This window comes from Malus sylvestris, chromosome 10 (genome assembly GCF_916048215.2).
Source record: "Malus sylvestris chromosome 10, drMalSylv7.2, whole genome shotgun sequence".
In the NCBI taxonomy this organism is placed as follows: domain Eukaryota; kingdom Viridiplantae; phylum Streptophyta; class Magnoliopsida; order Rosales; family Rosaceae; genus Malus; species Malus sylvestris.
In genome coordinates, this window is record NC_062269.1 from 8,127,697 (window position 1) to 8,144,844 (window position 17,148).

A 17,148-nucleotide genomic window follows, 5' to 3' on the forward strand; every position below is an offset into this window, starting at 1 on the left:
CTAAAATTGAAAAGTCGATTTAGGTCTGGTGTAGGTGTGGCTTTGGAGCTTTTAGTAATTTTACGCAAATCAGCCCACGTCCTAAACCAGCGAGCCGCCAAAAAAAAAACCCATTGTTGCTTACGCCATTTCTTCTCTTTGGCCGTCGTGGCAGTTGCTTCCTTCTCCTTCGCTACTGCTCGCCTCAGTTAATACAACCGTTTTATTGCGTAACGATAAAACGACGACATATAACCCTTCAGGGGAACCGGGGAGCTTAAAACCCTAACCCTAGCTCTTTCGATATTAGGGTTTTCAATCTCCGATTTCCAATTTCAGTAACTGCCATGGAAGCGGACGAGGAAGATGCTTCCAAGGTGAGCGAGCCTTCGATTTCACGCCAAGACGACGCTTTGCCGTGGCCTCACACAGGTGAGGAGCTCCGGAACAGCGAGCCGCAATGCCACCCGGAGGCTGTACCCGAGCCCGAGCATGGGGGCTCGGGGCTCAGGTTCGACGGAGAATCTGATTTGGTACCGGCTTCAGTAGGGAGAGGCGATGGGGATGGGATTGGAGGCGGGTGTAAGGAGGGGGGTACGGATATGGAGGATGTGGTGGAGGAAGTGGTTGTGGCTGATGAGACTATTAAAACTGACGCAGTGGAGGATTTAGGGGCGGCGATGGAGAAGTCTGCTGCTGACCCGGGAGAGAAGTTGGTGGTGGAAGAGGAGACGAATGTGGTAGAAGGTCACGTGATAGAGGAAACGGAGATCAAGGAGGAGATGCATGTTGCTGGAAGCCACGTGACAGAGGAAACGGAGGTCAAGGAGGAGATGCATGTGGCTGGAGGTTACTTGACAGAGGAAACTGAGGTGGAGGAGGAAATGACTGTGGCCAGAGGTCACGTGAAAGAGGAAACTGAGGTTGTGGAGGAGATGGATGTGGCTGACGGTCACGCCACGGAGGAAACTGAGGTTGGGGATGTGAATGAAAAGGCACTGGATGCAGAGGAGAAGGTGTTGCCTGAGGAAGCTGCTGTGGTTAACTTGGACAAGGAGGAGGCCGAGGAGTCTAATGTGGCTGAAACGGCTGAGGAGACTGTGCTTTCAATGACGAACAAAACAGAACAAATGACAGGCGAAGCCAAGGGAGAGGAGATTGAGGCCGAGACAGGGGGAGAGGAGGCTGAGACTGAGGCGGTAGGAGGGGAGGATAGGGACGAGGCAGTGGGAGAGGAAGCTGAGGCCGAAGCAGAGTTAGAGGAGGCTGAGGCCGAAGCTGAGCAAGAGGAGGCTGCGGCCGAAGTGGAAGGGGATGAGGATGACGCAGGGGGAGATGATGAGGAGAATGCGGCAGACATGTTGGCTGAGACTGACACAGTGGGGGAGGTGGATACGGGTGATGATGTAATGGAGGAGACAACTGAGGCAGAGGAGACAGGGGCAGCAGAGGAAGAAGCAGAAGAAATGGAGGTGGAAGAGGAGGAGGAGATGAAAAGGGCCAGCAGTGGCAGGAAGAGGAAGCGTGTGAAGAGTTCTAATGACACAGGAAAACTCCTTTCAAAGAAGAAAATGGAAGAGGATGTCTGTTTCATTTGCTTTGATGGGGGAGAGCTTGTGCTTTGTGACCGCAGGTCAGTTAAACCTTGCTTACTGCTTGTGGTTCTTGACTTCTGTGATTGGTTAACTGATTAGTTTAATCGGTGGTTTTCAGGGGATGTCCCAAGGCATACCATCCTTCATGTGTTAATCGTGATGAGGCCTTCTTTCGGGCTAAGGGTCGATGGAATTGTGGTAAATTGCTGCATACCATCCTTCATGTGTTTAGCATGCTGTTTTGTAGCTTCAAACTGTATCTGCATTAGTGCTTCTTTAGTGGCAGTGATGATTGAGTCAGTGTATTCTTAAATTATCTGAAAAATATATCTAAAATACTGATAGTTTTGGTGAATTTTTTTTTTCAAAGAGATATTGTTTTGCTTACTTTCAGTATCATGAAGTATTGGACAGTTTGTACTGAAATTTCTTGTTATTGTCTAGTTAGAGTTGATTTGGGGCTGCATGGTTGTAATTACCGACCTGGAACATAATTATTTGAGTGACTACTTGTTAATTGTCCTTGGAAGCTTGTGTGCTTTGAAGATAGTAGTTAGTTTCCTAGTGATTTTGTATTTGTTTAGAGTTGTGACTACAAGTACCTGCAGTTGTAAAAAATTGAAATCGTTTACAAATGTATTCATGAGTTGTTGAGATATGGGTGTTACCAAGAGGAGGGCATTGCTTTTTCTGCAGATAGGGATCAGTTTTTTGTTCCTTGGTTTAGATTTTCTTTTATAATGACAAAGGGAGAAACAATTGCTGATGTCATGACCTATGATCGACAGCTAATTAAGGAATTGAAGGACATTGTGTATTGAGCACTGAAGTTCGTGCCTTCAGCTAACTGTATTCTTTCCGTAATGGCTTTACAGTAAGAATGAGAGAGAAAGAGTTACAGCTGCTCATATGATTATGTTAGAATATGGAATGGGGACTTAAGTTAAGCAGGTCAAATAAAACTCAAGATTTAGGAGGAGAAATATATCAGACCTAATATCAAGCCCTACTTTGCCAAATTTTGAATTTCTTACTCACTGAAATGTTATACCCTTCTAAATCTGACCCCCTCTGTATCATGTACGGTTAAGTTAAAGTAACAAAATAAGTACCAAACTCTTACCAAGTGCCCTAGCAACCCATGCTTAGGGAAAGACGAGTCAACCATTTTTTTTGTTTTTGGAAGAAAGGGTTCATGAAAAGTTTTCATCATTTACATTAGTTCAGACTCTAGCCTTAACCTGGAAGTTATGTGTGTCTGCTTCATTTTTTATTTTTTCGTGTGGTTTTAGACTTTTAGTTTATCTAGTAGCCAATGTCTTTTTTGAGAGAGATTGCAGGCATTATGGCTGTATTTTGAACTCTTCATCTTATAAGCACCAGTTCTTTTACATGTGTGACTTGGGTTTCATCACTTAACATCAATATAAAATTGCTTATATGAAAATTATTTTAGTTCTTTTGGATTGCTGGGCAGTATCTGATTTATTAACAAATGTATTTTAGGTTGGCACCTTTGTAGCAACTGTGAGAAGACTGCCCACTACATGTGTTATACATGTACCTTTTCCTTGTGCAAGGGCTGTCTCAAAGATGCTGTTATCTTATGTGTTCGAGGAAACAAAGGCTTCTGTGAGACATGCATGAAAACTGTCATGATGATTGAAAAGAATGAGCAAGGAAACAAGGACAAGGTTTTTGTTCTTTCTTTTGTTATTCCCTAATTACCTTTTTATATTCCTTTTGCTAGCATTGTCATGATCAGGGTCAAGGGTTATATCTTTCTTGGGAGTGTTTTAGTGAGTGAAGGTAGTGTGTTGAGAAATTTATTTTTGCTACATCCTGAAAAATCAGTTAGCCAAAAGGATAAAAAGAAACAACAAAGCTTGTATATATGGGTGGTCTTTGTGGGCCTCTGTATGTAATAAGGTTTGTGACTTCCCTAGTTTCTTCTAATTGTGGATGTGAACTGGGAATCAGCAGTATCTTGGTTTCCCTGGTGATTTTGTCCTAGGTTTGTTGCTGTCTGAGGTTTGTCTTGATAAGCTATTTTCCCCTGTTCTCATCTTGTTTTGTTTGAGTTCCCTTTTTGCGGACCCTAGTTCACTCAATGAACACTGTTTCCACTTGTTTTTTCTTAAAAATAAAATTTTCGTGTTACCTATAAAAAGAAGAGAAAAGAAATTAATGAGAACGTAATGAGTTTGTACAGGTCATATATCTGGAATTATACATTGGATATGTTAATAAATTTAAGGGAAACTAGTTTGATTGAGTATTTTTGTTTTGTAATGTTCTTTTCATTTATAAGAATTCTTTTATTTTATGTTGGAAAATATGGCTTCAAGAATAAAACATCTAATTGTAATTCCATGCATTGGTTCGAAAGTTAAGGCATAATAAAGTGTATGGTTATAATTTTGTGCAAAAATGAACAAGAAAGAAGGGAAGATAAGATATAATATGGCTGGAAAGCTCATGTGAAATGGTTGAGGTGTTACATATGTTCACCCTCTTAGGGATTATGTCTATCATTGCCTGTGTCGATGGTGCAAATTTTCTTTTCACCCTCTTTTGGCTGACAAAGAGGGGTTAGGTAGTTTAGATGATGATGATGATGATTATTATTATTACTAGCATATGCCAACACACTTGGTGTATGTGAACATTTTTTATTTTTGTTTTTAAAATGGGAAGGAAGGAAGGAGAGAGAGAATGTGGGAGTGGGAAGAGAAGTTTTTGTTTTTTATTTTTTTAATATTAGATATATGCTAAAATCACATGTAGGTGAGGCTTCAATAAAAAACAGCAAGATTTAGTTTTGTGAAATTGCATTATTGCCCATCTTTTTTTTTTTTTGGTGATAGAAGTTTATATAGTCTTTTCAACCCTCTTTTGGTTGACAAAGAGGGTTCTATTAATAATAGGTAAGAGGGTTCTATTAATAGGTAGTTTAAATTATTTGAAATCTTGATAAATAGCATTCATGACCACCTGGAATGCTAGCATTCATGTATACATGAAAAAGCTGTCCAGCCCTCTGCAGGAAGTAGGATAAACTGCTAATTAAAATAGTGCGGGCTTATCCTTTAATCTTAATACAATTGTTTCTTTAGGTCGTACCCAGTGCACAAGGCTCCCGCTTTACGCAGGGTCTGGGAGAGGTGAATGTCGGCTAGCCTTACCCCCATTTATGGAGAGGCTGCTCCCAAGTCTCGAACCCGAGACCTACCGCTCATGGGCGAAGGCACTTGCCATCGCACCCAGTGCGACCTCTTAATACAATTGTTTCTTTATAAAAAAAAAAAAAAAGTGTGGTCCTAATGGCGCATATTTTTTTGTTTTCATGCAATTCAAATGACACCTAATCCCAAAATTTCTGTAAAGTCTGTCCAGTATTTGTTATTGTTGTCAAAAGGATGACAATACAGCTGTATAACTATAATTCCAGGTTCTTCCTAATTTATCATGTAGTTTTTGTTGTTATTTTGAATATAAAAGGCTAAACCAGAGTTTTGCTCATATAGATTTACATCACTCCATGCTACTAATCCTAATGAGATAATTACATTACACACTGTTATTACTGCTCAAACAACAGATTGATCGTTTAGAGTTTAGAACATTTTGGAACTATTTCAGGAATTTTCTACCTTTAAACCATTTGTCCTTAAACATGTACTATTTTCACTTCACATGTTTAATTGCTCACGGTGGCATTCATTTTATTCTTATTTTTGCTGTGCTTGGGCAGGATGAAGTCAATTTTGATGATAAAAGCAGCTGGGAGTACCTCTTCAAGGATTATTGGATAGACTTAAAAGAGAAGTTATCCCTAACGCTTGATGACCTTGTTCAGGCCAAGAATCCATGGAAAGGTTCAACTGGACGTGCTAATAAACAGAAGTCACGTGATGAACCCTATGATGCTAATGATGGTGGAGGTTCTGATTCAGACAACTCTGAAAATTTGGATTTAGTTAACTCTAAAAGTAGAAAGTCCAAAAAACGAATGAGAACCCGTGCAAAGGGGAGGGATTCATCAAGTCCAGCTACAGCAACTGGTTCTGAAGGCCCATCTGCAGGTGACAGTACAGGGTGGGCATCAAAGGAAATTCTGGAGTTGGTTATGCACATGAGAGATGGTGATGAGTCTGCATTATCTCAGTTTGATGTTCAGGCTCTCTTGCTAGAATATATAAAAAGGAACAAACTTCGTGACCCTCGCCGAAAAAGTCAGATAGTTTGTGATATAAGGCTTCAAAATATATTTGGGAAACCACGTGTTGGGCATTTTGAAATGTTAAGGCTTCTTGAATCCCACTTTCTTGTAAAAGAGGATGCTCACGCTGATGATCTTCAAGGGAGTGTTGCTGATACCGAAGGCAATCAGTTGGAGGTTGATGGCAACTCTGATACCCCGGAAAAGGCCAGTAAAGATAAGAGACGTAAAACACGTAAAAAGGGTGATGGGAAAGGACCTCAATCTAATATTGACGACTTTGCAGCCATTGATATGCACAACATTAATCTAATTTTCTTAAGGCGTAATTTAGTGGAAGATCTACTTGATGATCTGGATAACTTTCAAGATAAGGTTGCTGGCTCGTTTGTCAGAATTAGAATTTCTGGTAGTGGTCAAAAGCAAGATTTGTATAGGCTGGTCCAAGTTATAGGTAACTATTTGATTAATTGTCTTTCATTGTATTTTTGGCCTGAGCAAAGAAGGCATTAAACCAGCAGAATTGTAAGGTTCATTGTTTAAATGATTCCTGAACAGGTACATGCAAAGGTGCTGAGCCATATAAAGTTGGTAAAAGGATGACAGACATCTTGCTGGAGATATTAAACTTAAACAAGACAGAGATCATTTCAATTGATATCATCTCAAACCAAGATTTCACTGAGGTGATTTAGCATATAACTAACTATTTCATTTCAATTCCAAACTCGGTTAAAAAATAACATAATTGTGGCTCTTAAAGAGACATGATTTGCACATTCTTGTTCTCAAGGGGATGGCCTCTATTAGAAATAACGTTAGGAAGACAGATAATGCTTGCCATTGGGCAAAATATGTTATAAGGGAAATGTGACTAATTCTCATATCCAATGGAAAGTGTAGTTTTCTCTGACCTCTTTATTGGGAGAGATTGAATTTTTATTTTTATTTTTTTATTTTTTTATTTTTTTGGTTTCTACTTTCATTTGGATGTCAATTGTTTGATATATCTCCTTGTTGTTTTATTTTTAGGACGAATGCAAGCGACTGCGTCAGAGCATAAAATGTGGACTTATCAATCGGCCTACTGTGGTATTTCTATGTTCTATTGTTACTTTTGTGTGTTGATGTTAATTTTCATTTTGTCCTGAGAAAGTTGTTGATTGCAGGGTGATGTTCAAGACAAAGCAACGGTGCTCCAAGCAGTCAGAGTCAAAGATGTAAAACTCTTTCCCTTTTTTTCCGTTGAAGTAGTTTTCAGGCTTGTTAATTTTTTTCTTTACATATTTTATTTGCATCTTGGACATGTTCCATGTACGCATAGGCTTGCACATGTTGCATGTATGCTTAGGCTTGCACATGTATCATATCGCGTCAAGGGTTGATTGGTAATTTTGTACATCTCAAAATTAAGATCTATTTTACAGCATTGGAATTAGGGATGGCTGTAGATTTGGTTGCCAGGATAAAGTTTTGGAGTGCACATAGGAAAGTTATGTTGCACAGAGAGGTAAAGCAAAAGAAAATATGATGATGCCAGGACGATGATGATGGTGAAGAAAATATTATCATGATTGCAATTTTCAGCTGAGTGTCCTCTATGGAGAGGAATTTTCGGCTGTGTCCTCTATGGAGAAAATTATAATATACTTGATTATAAAATAACTAATTTTAAATTATTATTAGTCGAAAAAAATACAAGCTGTGAACTGCATACAATATAATGGAACTGTATTGGCCAGAAAAAACGCAGAAACCACTGGTAAAAGGTAATTAAGAACAGCTTTCCTTCCTCCAAGAAATAGAAGATAAAATAAGTAGCCTTTAATCTGCAAAAGTGATAAAGAAAGAGTTTGTTGAACTCCACACATGTGTGTTGGGTGACTGGCTCATTGTTGTAAGAACCAGGGAAATAAAGGCCATGGCAAGCAATCTGAACCTAGGTTTGTTTTGTTGTCTTTTTAGGCCAAGTAGGCTTCTTTCTTTGTGTTTGGTTCTCCAACTTTAGGTATTGGCTTGTAAAGCGAAACCTTGCTTCGCATATTGCTTACAACAGTGGTTTTGATTATAGAGGTTATGGAGTCATGGATTCCAAGTGTAATTGACTTTGGTATTTCTTATCTGTACCACACATTAAGACACAACAGAAATTTTTTTCGTGTTATTATGATTTTCAATTTAGAAGGTATTTGGGGTAGGTTACACCATCACCATGTAATGAACTTGTGTCTAAGGTTGAGTACAAGTTGCTATTAGCACTACGTTGTGATGGTTTTCCTTTCTACTTGTAAGTAGGTCTCTCTTTAAATGGTTGCATACAAAGCCTAGGTGAAGCAACTTTTTTCCTTTTTCCAACTTAACTGGACATCTAAATGCTATTGATGTCGAGCTTCAACACGGTTGCACTTCGAATTGGTCTTGAACATGTAAAGGCCGACCTTTGAATCCCAAAATTCAAGCTTGATTTCACTTGCTGAGCTTTGTTAATTAATCAAGCTGTCGATCCTTGTATTAGCCTTAGCCCCTCATTTATATATTTCAAAATGATGTATAACATAGAGTGACATGGCTTAAATACCTAAGCTTGAGATAGGCAGGTGCTTGATTTTTGTAACCCTATGGTTGAAGGCAAGATGAGAGAATTGGTTACAGTGGTTTGGACATGTGAAACGAAGGCCTACTGACGCTCCGGTTAGAAGATGCGATTATGGGACAGAGGTTCAGGGCCGAAGGGGTAAACGAAGACCTAGGAAAACTTTGGAAGAGACTCTTAAGAAAAGACTTAAGAGTACTTTGATCTAACGGAAGACGTGACACAGAACCGAGCGCAATGGCGTTCTAGGATTCATATAGCTGACCTCACTTAGTGGGAAAAGGCTTTGTTGTTGTTGTATGGTTGGGTTCCAGATCAACTCAAATATAAAACAATCTCAATGCAATCTTGAACTTATGAGCAGCTCGAGTTCTTTGCAGCCATCCTGTGCCATTTGCTAGCGGAGTTTTAATGTTTTCATGAAGAGATCAAAGACCTAACTTGTCTGCAACATAGGAATATCGGCAAGAACTAGTTGCATTTCCCCAATTAATTTCTAATAATCTCGACCAGATTTGTTCTTTAAAAATGATTGTTTTTGTCTTCCTCTTCTTGGATACAATATGGATTCTGGCTCCTTTAGTGTTGACTCAACTCTTAATCTTGTAGGTCTAAATTCAATAATTTTTGTTGCTTTTCTATGATGGATTATTTATTTGTTTTTATTTTTTATTCTGATAGTGGTTAGAAACAGAGATAGTGAGACTCAGTCATCTTCGCGATCGAGCTAGTGAAAAAGGGCGCAGGAAGGAATATCCTTTACTTTTCATGTTTAATACATTTTTGTGCACAATTTTCTTGTGGGGGAGTGATTTTCTGCAGACCCTTTTTTACCTTCTAGTTCTACACACCCATATTAATTTTGGCCCTTGATTATCCTTTTTGTTCAATCCAATGGCTAGAAAAAATATGGGTGTGCAAGAGGTGAAATATGATGTGCAGAAATCTTTTCCCTTTTCTTGGTGCGCGCTGTTTGAATGTGTTGGAACCTTATGCACTAATCTCTTTCCTGCAGTCTGAGCTATTTGATGTAATTTTATATTTTCTTGCTCTATTCCAAGGCTGTGGCCTTCGATATAAGTTGACCTGTTTCTTATATTAGTGATTTCCAGAAAACTTAAAAACTTTATGTTGGTAAAGGCGGAAAGTGAACTCTCTCTTTCTCTCTCTCATGTGTTTTATTTTTTATTTTTTCCTGCTATGATTAGAAGTAATGAGTGAATTGTGAAGGGATACTTTAAACCAGTTGAGGTCTTCTTTTTCTTTATGTTTTATTTGATAGTTCCATTTTCATTAGTTGATGCGGAAACACATTTTCACTGTTAATATAACACAATCTTATTAATTTCTTGATTTCTTGGAAAGAAAACCTTAAAACTACTTTTTATATTTTTTTAGAGGTGTTTATGTTCTATATGGTACTTTAAGATGACTAGGAATGGATATGATGTAATCCTTAACTTCCTTTTCACGCTTAGAGAGTGTGTAGAGAAGTTGCAGCTTCTAAAGACACCTGAGGAACGCCAGCGTAGACTAGAGGAAACTCCAGAAATACATGCAGATCCAAATATGGACCCGAGTTATGAATCTGAGGAGGAGGAAGACGAAGGAGATGATAAGAGACAAGGTCCCATTCAATTTTTTTTTTTTTTGAAATTTTTGTACCTTTAATTCTGTAGTGCTATTTTCTCTGTCATTAATTCAATCATAGGTTTTTAACTGGAATGATAGTATAATCCAATCATTACTTCAATCATTGATAACATAGCTTTCAATCCATGCAGATAGTTACACTAGATCTACAGGTTCTGCCTTTGGAAGGAAGGGGAGGGATCCAATCTCTCCACGAAGAGGAGGATCTTCTTTTAATGATTCCTGGAGTGGGACAAGGAATTATTCCAATCCGAATCGGGAGTTAAGCAGGAATATGTCGAATAAGGGATTCTACAACAAAGCAGAAAATACAACTGGAGCTGGTGAGATAGTGAATGATTCATGGGGTCAAGGAAGAGACAGAGAAACACTGAAAACAAACCAATGGGAGAAGAAACAAAATATTTCAAGTTTAGAAACAGGTGTTAGGAGTACGCAGTCTATGGTACCATCTGAATCATCTCCTGGTGGTGGCTCGGGAAATTCAGTGGCACATTTCTCCACTAGCATAACGCAATCTACGGCCACCATCAATGATGCAGAAAAAATATGGCATTACAAAGATCCTTCCGGGAAAGTTCAGGGACCATTTTCCATGGCACAGCTGCGCAAATGGAACAGCACTGGCTATTTTCCTGCCAACTTGAGAGTTTGGAAAAACACTGAGAAGGAAGAAGATTCTATCCTGGTAACTGATGTATTGGCCGGAAAGTTCCAGAAAGACACTTCACCGGTTGACAGTAGTTTTCTAAAGGCCCAAATGGTGCAAGATTCACATCTCACACCTGCACATTCTGGGAAGCCTCAAGGAGGTCTCTTTCAGCGGGGTACAGAAGGCCAAGCTGGAGGAGGAAGTTGGGGGTCTCAAAACGAACTTAATCCTTCCTCAGGCAGGGGTACTCCATCATCAGTGGAGGTCCCCAAGTATTCTTCAGATGGGTGGAGCACAACAAACTTTCCCTCGCCTACTCCATCCCGAACTCCATTAGGTGGGGCAAGGGGTCAAGCTTATGAAAGTAATTGGTCACCCACCCCTGTTCATCCAACTGGCTCTGTCTTGGGTGGCAATGGAGTGCCGCGACCTAGTACAGTAGCTACTCCAGAAAGTGCACTGCGAGTTTCTGGGAATGATCGCTCAAGCTCTCTTCATGGGATTAATGCAGCACCCAAGTCTGAAAGTGTTCCACTTCTGGGCTCCACAAATAGTCTTCAAATGCAGAGTCAAGTAAATGCTTCAATGAATCAAGTGCCAGATGTGAAAAATCTTGTTTCAAATCTGCAAAATCTGGTTCAGTCTGTGACCAGTCGTTCACCCGGTGGTGATACTCTAGGATGGGCTTCTGGTTCAGTTCCAAAACAGGAAATGACTGGTTCAGGCCCAGTATCTGGGAGTGAAACTCAACACCGGACAGGTGCTCCATCCCAAAGGATAGAACCAATTAGTGCTACTACTATACCTGCACAACATCCGGCCCATGGTTACTGGGGTAATGCTCCATCTACCAACAATGCTACCCCGTCTATTAATACAGGAAATGCAGCTGGAAATTTCCCTTCATCAGGCTTCTCTGGTGTTCCCCAGTCTGATCCTTGGAGACCCCAAGTTCCGGCTAATCAATCATACATTCAGCCTCCAGCACTATCACCCCAGTTGCCTTGGAGCATGGGTGTTCCAGATAACCAAAGTTCTCTGCCAAGAACGGGGCAAGAGAATCAAAACGCAGGTTGGGCGCCAATTGGGGAAAATCCAAACATGGCCTGGGGAGGACAAGTGCCGGGAAATACAAACATGAATTGGGGAGCTCCGGGACAGGGTCCAGGGTGGGCTGGGCCTGGTCAAGGTCCAGTACCTGGAAATGCAGCGCCTAATTGGGTCCAACCTGCTGCTCAAGGACCGCCTGCAAATCCAGGTTGGGCTCCATCTGGTCAAGGGACAGCAGTTGGGAACACCAATCCTGGTTGGGGTGCACAAACTCAGAATGGAGGAGATAGGTTCTCAAATCAAAGGGATCGCGGCCTACATGGCGGAGATTCTGGTTATGGTGGTGGCAAGCCCTGGAATAGGCAGTCGTCATTTGGTGGTGGTGGTGGTGGTGGTGGCGGTGGCGGCGGTGGTGGCGGTGGTGGCGGTGGTGGTGGTGGCGGTGGTGGTGGCGGCGGTGGGGGCGGTGGGGGAGGAGGTTTGCGGAGAACTACTTTAAAAGTGTGCAGGTTCTTTGAGAGTGGTCACTGCAAGAAGGGCGCAGCGTGTGATTATCTGCACCCGACCAGTAAGAAGTTTGGGAACACATAGCAGCAGGTGTACAGAAAATTTCCGATTAAATAGTTTTGACTTTTGCATAAGCCCTTTGTTTTGTTAATCTTCTAATTACATAACCAGGGCAGTTTAGTTTAGTGTATTCAGCTCTTTCATCAAAATCCTTATTATTATATGGTATATTTTCTTCTTTTCCTTTTAAATCCCAGTACCGATACTTGTTCTTCATACAACTCGGCATTGTGATCGGTGGTCCGGTGGTCCGGTGGTCTGTTGTAGGGTTTGTTTACATGTTTTTCTGTGTGAGGTATATCCTCTTTAATGACATATCACGCGTTGGATAATTGGGGAATCCTCAATGTAGTTCATGTCAAAATCGTCATTTGGTGTCTCGCTTTGTTTGGGCTTGCGTGCATTCTTCGGTACTGTTTAGATTTTCCAATGTGATAAAAACAACATCGTGTGGATATGGGGAAGCACATCTGCAATGATAATTCTATAAAGTAGGCAGAAGTTTAGGTATTAAATTGGAGGGAATCGAACTCTAGGCCTAACTCAATTCTAACACATCAATTGAATACCGCTCACAACTTAAGCTAACACCATACGTAACTCATTATATGTCATTTGTCAATTCTTTAAACTCTTGTAAGACGTATGTTTGAGTGAGTGATTTTATAGTCCCAAGGAACTTAGGTCAAGTTAATAAGAAATAAATCATAAATGCACCGTATAAACATAACAAATGAAAGGAATGCGCAACTCTTTATTTGCAAGATGTCATTTACAACTCCAGTGAACGAAAAGAAAACTTATATGACATAAGTAAACCGTCGTAATAACATCGATGTCGTATATGTTCATAAAAATTTACACATGTTTTACCGCTTATTTTTGGACCGTAGGATCAGCACCGAACCGTGGAGGACAATCTAGTGCAGCTGACAAGGAGGGAAGTGAAAAAACTGAATCAACAAAACACCACCAGAGAAACAGAGAGCAAAGAAAGGAGAGAGCAACAAATAAATAGCAGATGGAGAAATCATACGATTCTCAGCCGACTCATTGATTCGATTCCGGAGATAATAATCTGAAAGTCTTTGTTAAAGAGAGATAGAAATGGATAAGAACGGCGGAGGCGGAGATGGAGAAATCCCAATCCAAAAACCTAACCCCAATCCTATTCTCGGCGGAAGCGGAAGCGGAGGCGGAGGCGGAGGAGGGTCATCGACCAAGGGAAAGTCATGCAAGGGTTGCCTCTATTACTCCTCCACCCAAAAATCCAAATCTAAATACCCCAACTGCGTCGGCTTCTCCAAAACCCTCCAACAAGGTTCTCTCTCTCTCTCTCTCTCCAAATTGATGAATGAATTTGACGGTTTTGTTAATCCAATCACCCAGAAATCAAATCGTGGTGCTTTTAGTTCTGCTACAACATTTACACGCTCATTTGATGCTTATATTTTTCGTACTGACAAGAAAAGGCTGTGTCTTTATGGAGTATTTAGTAGTTAATTTGATGATTATATCTTTTCGGGTTTTCAATTTTTCATCATATATATTGAGAGACCATCTGAAACTTTATATTTGTTTTCATGCATCAACAAGATTAAGATATATTATTATTTATGGTTTTATATGCCCAGTTCCGAGCTACATTGTGGGAGAAACTGAATTGGAGGCGTCTAAAGCAGACCGGACACTTGCTGATTTTAAATATGCCTGCGTTGGTTATTCGGTCTTCTTGGACAGAAAAGATACTCCTGCTGATCCACATAATAAACAAGCAGAATTGCCGTTTTGTGTTGGTCTCGAGGTGTTATATTTTGACTCTTATTTCTTTTTCCTTGTTTCTCTAATTGTAAAACTCATTTTACATATAATTTTACACTTGAAGACTGTTCGAATTTTATCTGGTGGAATATCATCACTTTGTTATCTAATATCCTTATGTTTAAGTTAAAAGTCTAGTTTCATTGATACTTCATAATATTCATATTTTTATGCTTACAATCTTCTCGTTAACTTGGTTGATATGTGACATAATGAGCTTGTGTCAGGTACTGTATGACAAAAAACCTGCAGTCCATACGCATGCTCCGGCTCCTGCTCATAATAGTGAAGGTATATCAAGTTTTTCTTTTTATGTTTCTTTTAACTTTGTTAAGGGGGAGGGGGAATGCCAATAAGGTCTTGATTCCATGAATATTGAACAAATACATCTCTCCCATGGGGCACTTAGTTTCTGATACTAAAATGTCTCATGTTCTAAACCCGTCCTGCAAATGAAATGCATGCCAAAATTCTTGTTAATTAGATTAGTGATGTGACGTTATTTGTCAGCATATACCATGTGTGTGTGTCTCTCTCTCTTCTCATTATGAAGAGCTCAACTTAGAAAATGTGCAGTGTGATTTTATTGCATTCTCGAAGGGTATGTTTGGTTACCGTCAGAATGAATTTTCTCAGTTTTGTTCTTTATTTTGCTCTATAGTTTCTCGCTTGATGTATAAAGTTAGATATATAACTGTTCTAAAAATCCCCGCCTAGCGCCGCCTAGGCACTAGGCGCCTGGTCACTGTCCCGATTAATCCCTAAGCGTTTAAAAATTAAGAAAGGGTGCCTAGAACTGCTAAGGAGTCCCCCTAGTGCACCTAGCCGCCTGCTTAGCCCGCCTAGACCCGACTAGGCACCCGCCGAGGTCGCGACTCTCACTTATACAGAAAATTGATAACTTTCATTTTGCAATTTATTTTTTCATTAAAATGTAACAAACTTGTTGAATATTCGAGTGAAAACTCATTATATACTTGCTTCTCATGTTCAATATATTTTAATACTTTATAATTTATATGCTGTTTTATTTTGCAATTTATGTATCTCAATACAATTATGTATATTTTTAAAGTATAAATAGGCACTTATTTATATGATATGTAATAAATTTGCTTAAATCCGCCTAAGCCCCGTCTAGCCACCTAGGAGCTAGGCCCCAGCCCACCACCCAACTAGCCTAGCGTCTTTTAGAACTTCTTATTGTGTCTATTTAGAACATCCAATAACTCTTTGCCTCACTTCCTAACAGTCGATGCTTTTGGGATAGTGGTAAATCAACAAACTATATCATGGTATTAGAGGCACAAACTGTAGGTCACCTTAATAGATATAAGAGCTCGTGAATCCTGATCACCAAAAGAGGGACCCCATGCCACATGTGTAATCACCCAAAGAGGTGATCTGCCTGAGGGGGAGTGTTTTGCACTGCACCACATTGATTGGGCTATGTATCCAATAGAGCTAGATTCACATTAGGTCTCCACTGAACAGCTTTAATGTTTGGGAATGGTGGTAAACTGGCAAACTTTGCCAAAGAACGAGATCCTTAGTTTGAATCCCTACAATTGCAACTTCAATATAGATTGATTTCCACAAGAGAGACTAACATGTGATGGGGAGTCTTAGAAGAATATGAAATAATTGATTAGTTTATATGCTAACAGCTTATGCTTCTTACTGGTGTTTCTGGTGAAGCAGCAAACTTTTTCAATATATGAATACTAATTGTCAAAGTGATTTGAATATTCTTTTAGCATTTACAGCAATCTTGTTGATAACTTTTTGTGTCTCCTCTCCAGAAAACAGTCGGCCTATTCCTCAACCTCGAACCTACAAACCAGCACATTCAGCAGGAGATGAATACCTCCGCAGGTAAGGCAGAAACTCGACTTAGCAGTGAATATGAGTTATCACTTGTCAATGACTTTTTTCACATGGTTTATTAATTTAATTTCCGGTCTTGTTTATTATCTTTCGCCTTATAGTTCAAAAACTTTATATTTATATGTGCAGGTTTAAGAGGAATGCAGTACTAGTAGCATCAGGTGTTGCTAGAAATGTGAATAGGGTGGGCAACTACGTGAAACAAAGTGTGGATGACATTCTATACCCTTACCGTAGAAGGCCCAAGTAACAACTCTTCCTTTTATTGCAGAAATAATTTCTATACCCTTCATTCCCTCGCTCTCTTTTATTTTATTTTATTTTTTATTTTTTATGGTAATAACAATATAATCATCCGGCGAAGGGATGGGTTTTTTACAGCGGAAATTTGTAATAATAGGGGTTGTAGGTCTGCCATGGTTACACCTTGTTTCAACATTTGTAATCACAAATACAAGACTAGCATGGTTGGTTGAAAATTTTCTCGTGTAACTGTTGGCATTGCTTTCTCTTTTTGTCGGATTTAATTTGTTTAGAAAACAAATGTATTGAGCTGTAATCCCATGCTTACCTAGTTTCTATGCTACACGTTTGATGTCTAGGATTGGATTGAATTAGATAACCGATGGACGGAAGGTATATTGAAAGAAGGTCAACTTTAAAATTTTGTTTAAGTTGACTGTAGAAGTCGAAGGTAAATTTATCCTTTTGCAGCTGTTTGATTAGCTGTTGTTTGCCTGCTAGTGTGGAAATTATGCCTCGTTTGATTTCTAATTTCTGGGATTGGATAGGAGCAGATAACCCGAATGACTATTAAAAGTGTAAATAGTATTCATTTGAGAAGATTAGAAGGGAATTTCTTTGCATGAATCAATGTTACTAAATTTACTTTAGGGGAAGAGGGACAGTTTGTATCCAGAAAGTAGTGGGCTGAAGAGAAATGTCCTAATCATTGTGTCAATTCACCACTTGATGAAAGGGGGTTTAGACTTGAAGAAAACTTTTATCTATCCAATTGAGAAACGACGTCAATGAAGGCGTGTAGGTGCACATTACGTGGTGGAGATTATACCTTTCTATGAATTTTTCATTTCTTGCTCAACAACGGAACTTTGCTTATTTCTTTTTC

At 39.6% G+C, this 17,148-nt stretch overlaps 2 protein-coding genes across 2 annotated transcripts; both read left to right on the forward strand.

Annotated features, from left to right (window-relative positions):
• Positions 1–49: 49 nt before the first annotated feature.
• LOC126584965 (zinc finger CCCH domain-containing protein 19-like) lies at positions 50–12,643 on the forward strand. Its single transcript, XM_050249346.1, has 10 exons — positions 50–1,612; positions 1,693–1,772; positions 3,081–3,268; positions 5,329–6,250; positions 6,355–6,482; positions 6,829–6,888; positions 6,966–7,016; positions 9,071–9,141; positions 9,862–10,016; positions 10,174–12,643. The coding sequence occupies exons 1-10, from the start codon at positions 327–329 to the stop codon at positions 12,333–12,335; spliced, it is 5,103 nt and encodes a 1,700-aa protein (XP_050105303.1). The 5' UTR covers positions 50–326; the 3' UTR covers positions 12,336–12,643.
• Positions 12,644–13,251: 608 nt separating this feature from the next.
• On the forward strand, positions 13,252–16,498 carry LOC126584966 (uncharacterized). Its single transcript, XM_050249347.1, has 5 exons — positions 13,252–13,632; positions 13,946–14,115; positions 14,360–14,423; positions 15,935–16,007; positions 16,149–16,498. Exons 1-5 carry the CDS (start codon positions 13,419–13,421, stop codon positions 16,267–16,269), a joined length of 642 nt encoding a protein of 213 aa, XP_050105304.1. The 5' UTR covers positions 13,252–13,418; the 3' UTR covers positions 16,270–16,498.
• Positions 16,499–17,148: the final 650 nt, after the last annotated feature.

What these genes read in the sequence shown, in the direction of transcription:
- LOC126584965 (XM_050249346.1), top strand. Translation starts at nt 327, where the DNA reads ATGGAAGCGGACGAGGAAGATGCTTCCAAGGTGAGCGAGCCTTCGATT. An exon ending in AGCAAGGAAACAAGGACAAG is followed by an intron (nt 3,269 to 5,328) that starts GTTTTTGTTCTT and finishes GTGCTTGGGCAG; the next exon opens with GATGAAGTCAATTTTGATGA. An exon ending in CAAACCAAGATTTCACTGAG is followed by an intron (nt 6,483 to 6,828) that starts GTGATTTAGCAT and finishes TTTTATTTTTAG; the next exon opens with GACGAATGCAAGCGACTGCG.
- LOC126584966 (XM_050249347.1), top strand. Translation starts at nt 13,419, where the DNA reads ATGGATAAGAACGGCGGAGGCGGAGATGGAGAAATCCCAATCCAAAAA. An exon ending in TCCTGCTCATAATAGTGAAG is followed by an intron (nt 14,424 to 15,934) that starts GTATATCAAGTT and finishes TCTCCTCTCCAG; the next exon opens with AAAACAGTCGGCCTATTCCT. An exon ending in GGAGATGAATACCTCCGCAG is followed by an intron (nt 16,008 to 16,148) that starts GTAAGGCAGAAA and finishes TTATATGTGCAG; the next exon opens with GTTTAAGAGGAATGCAGTAC.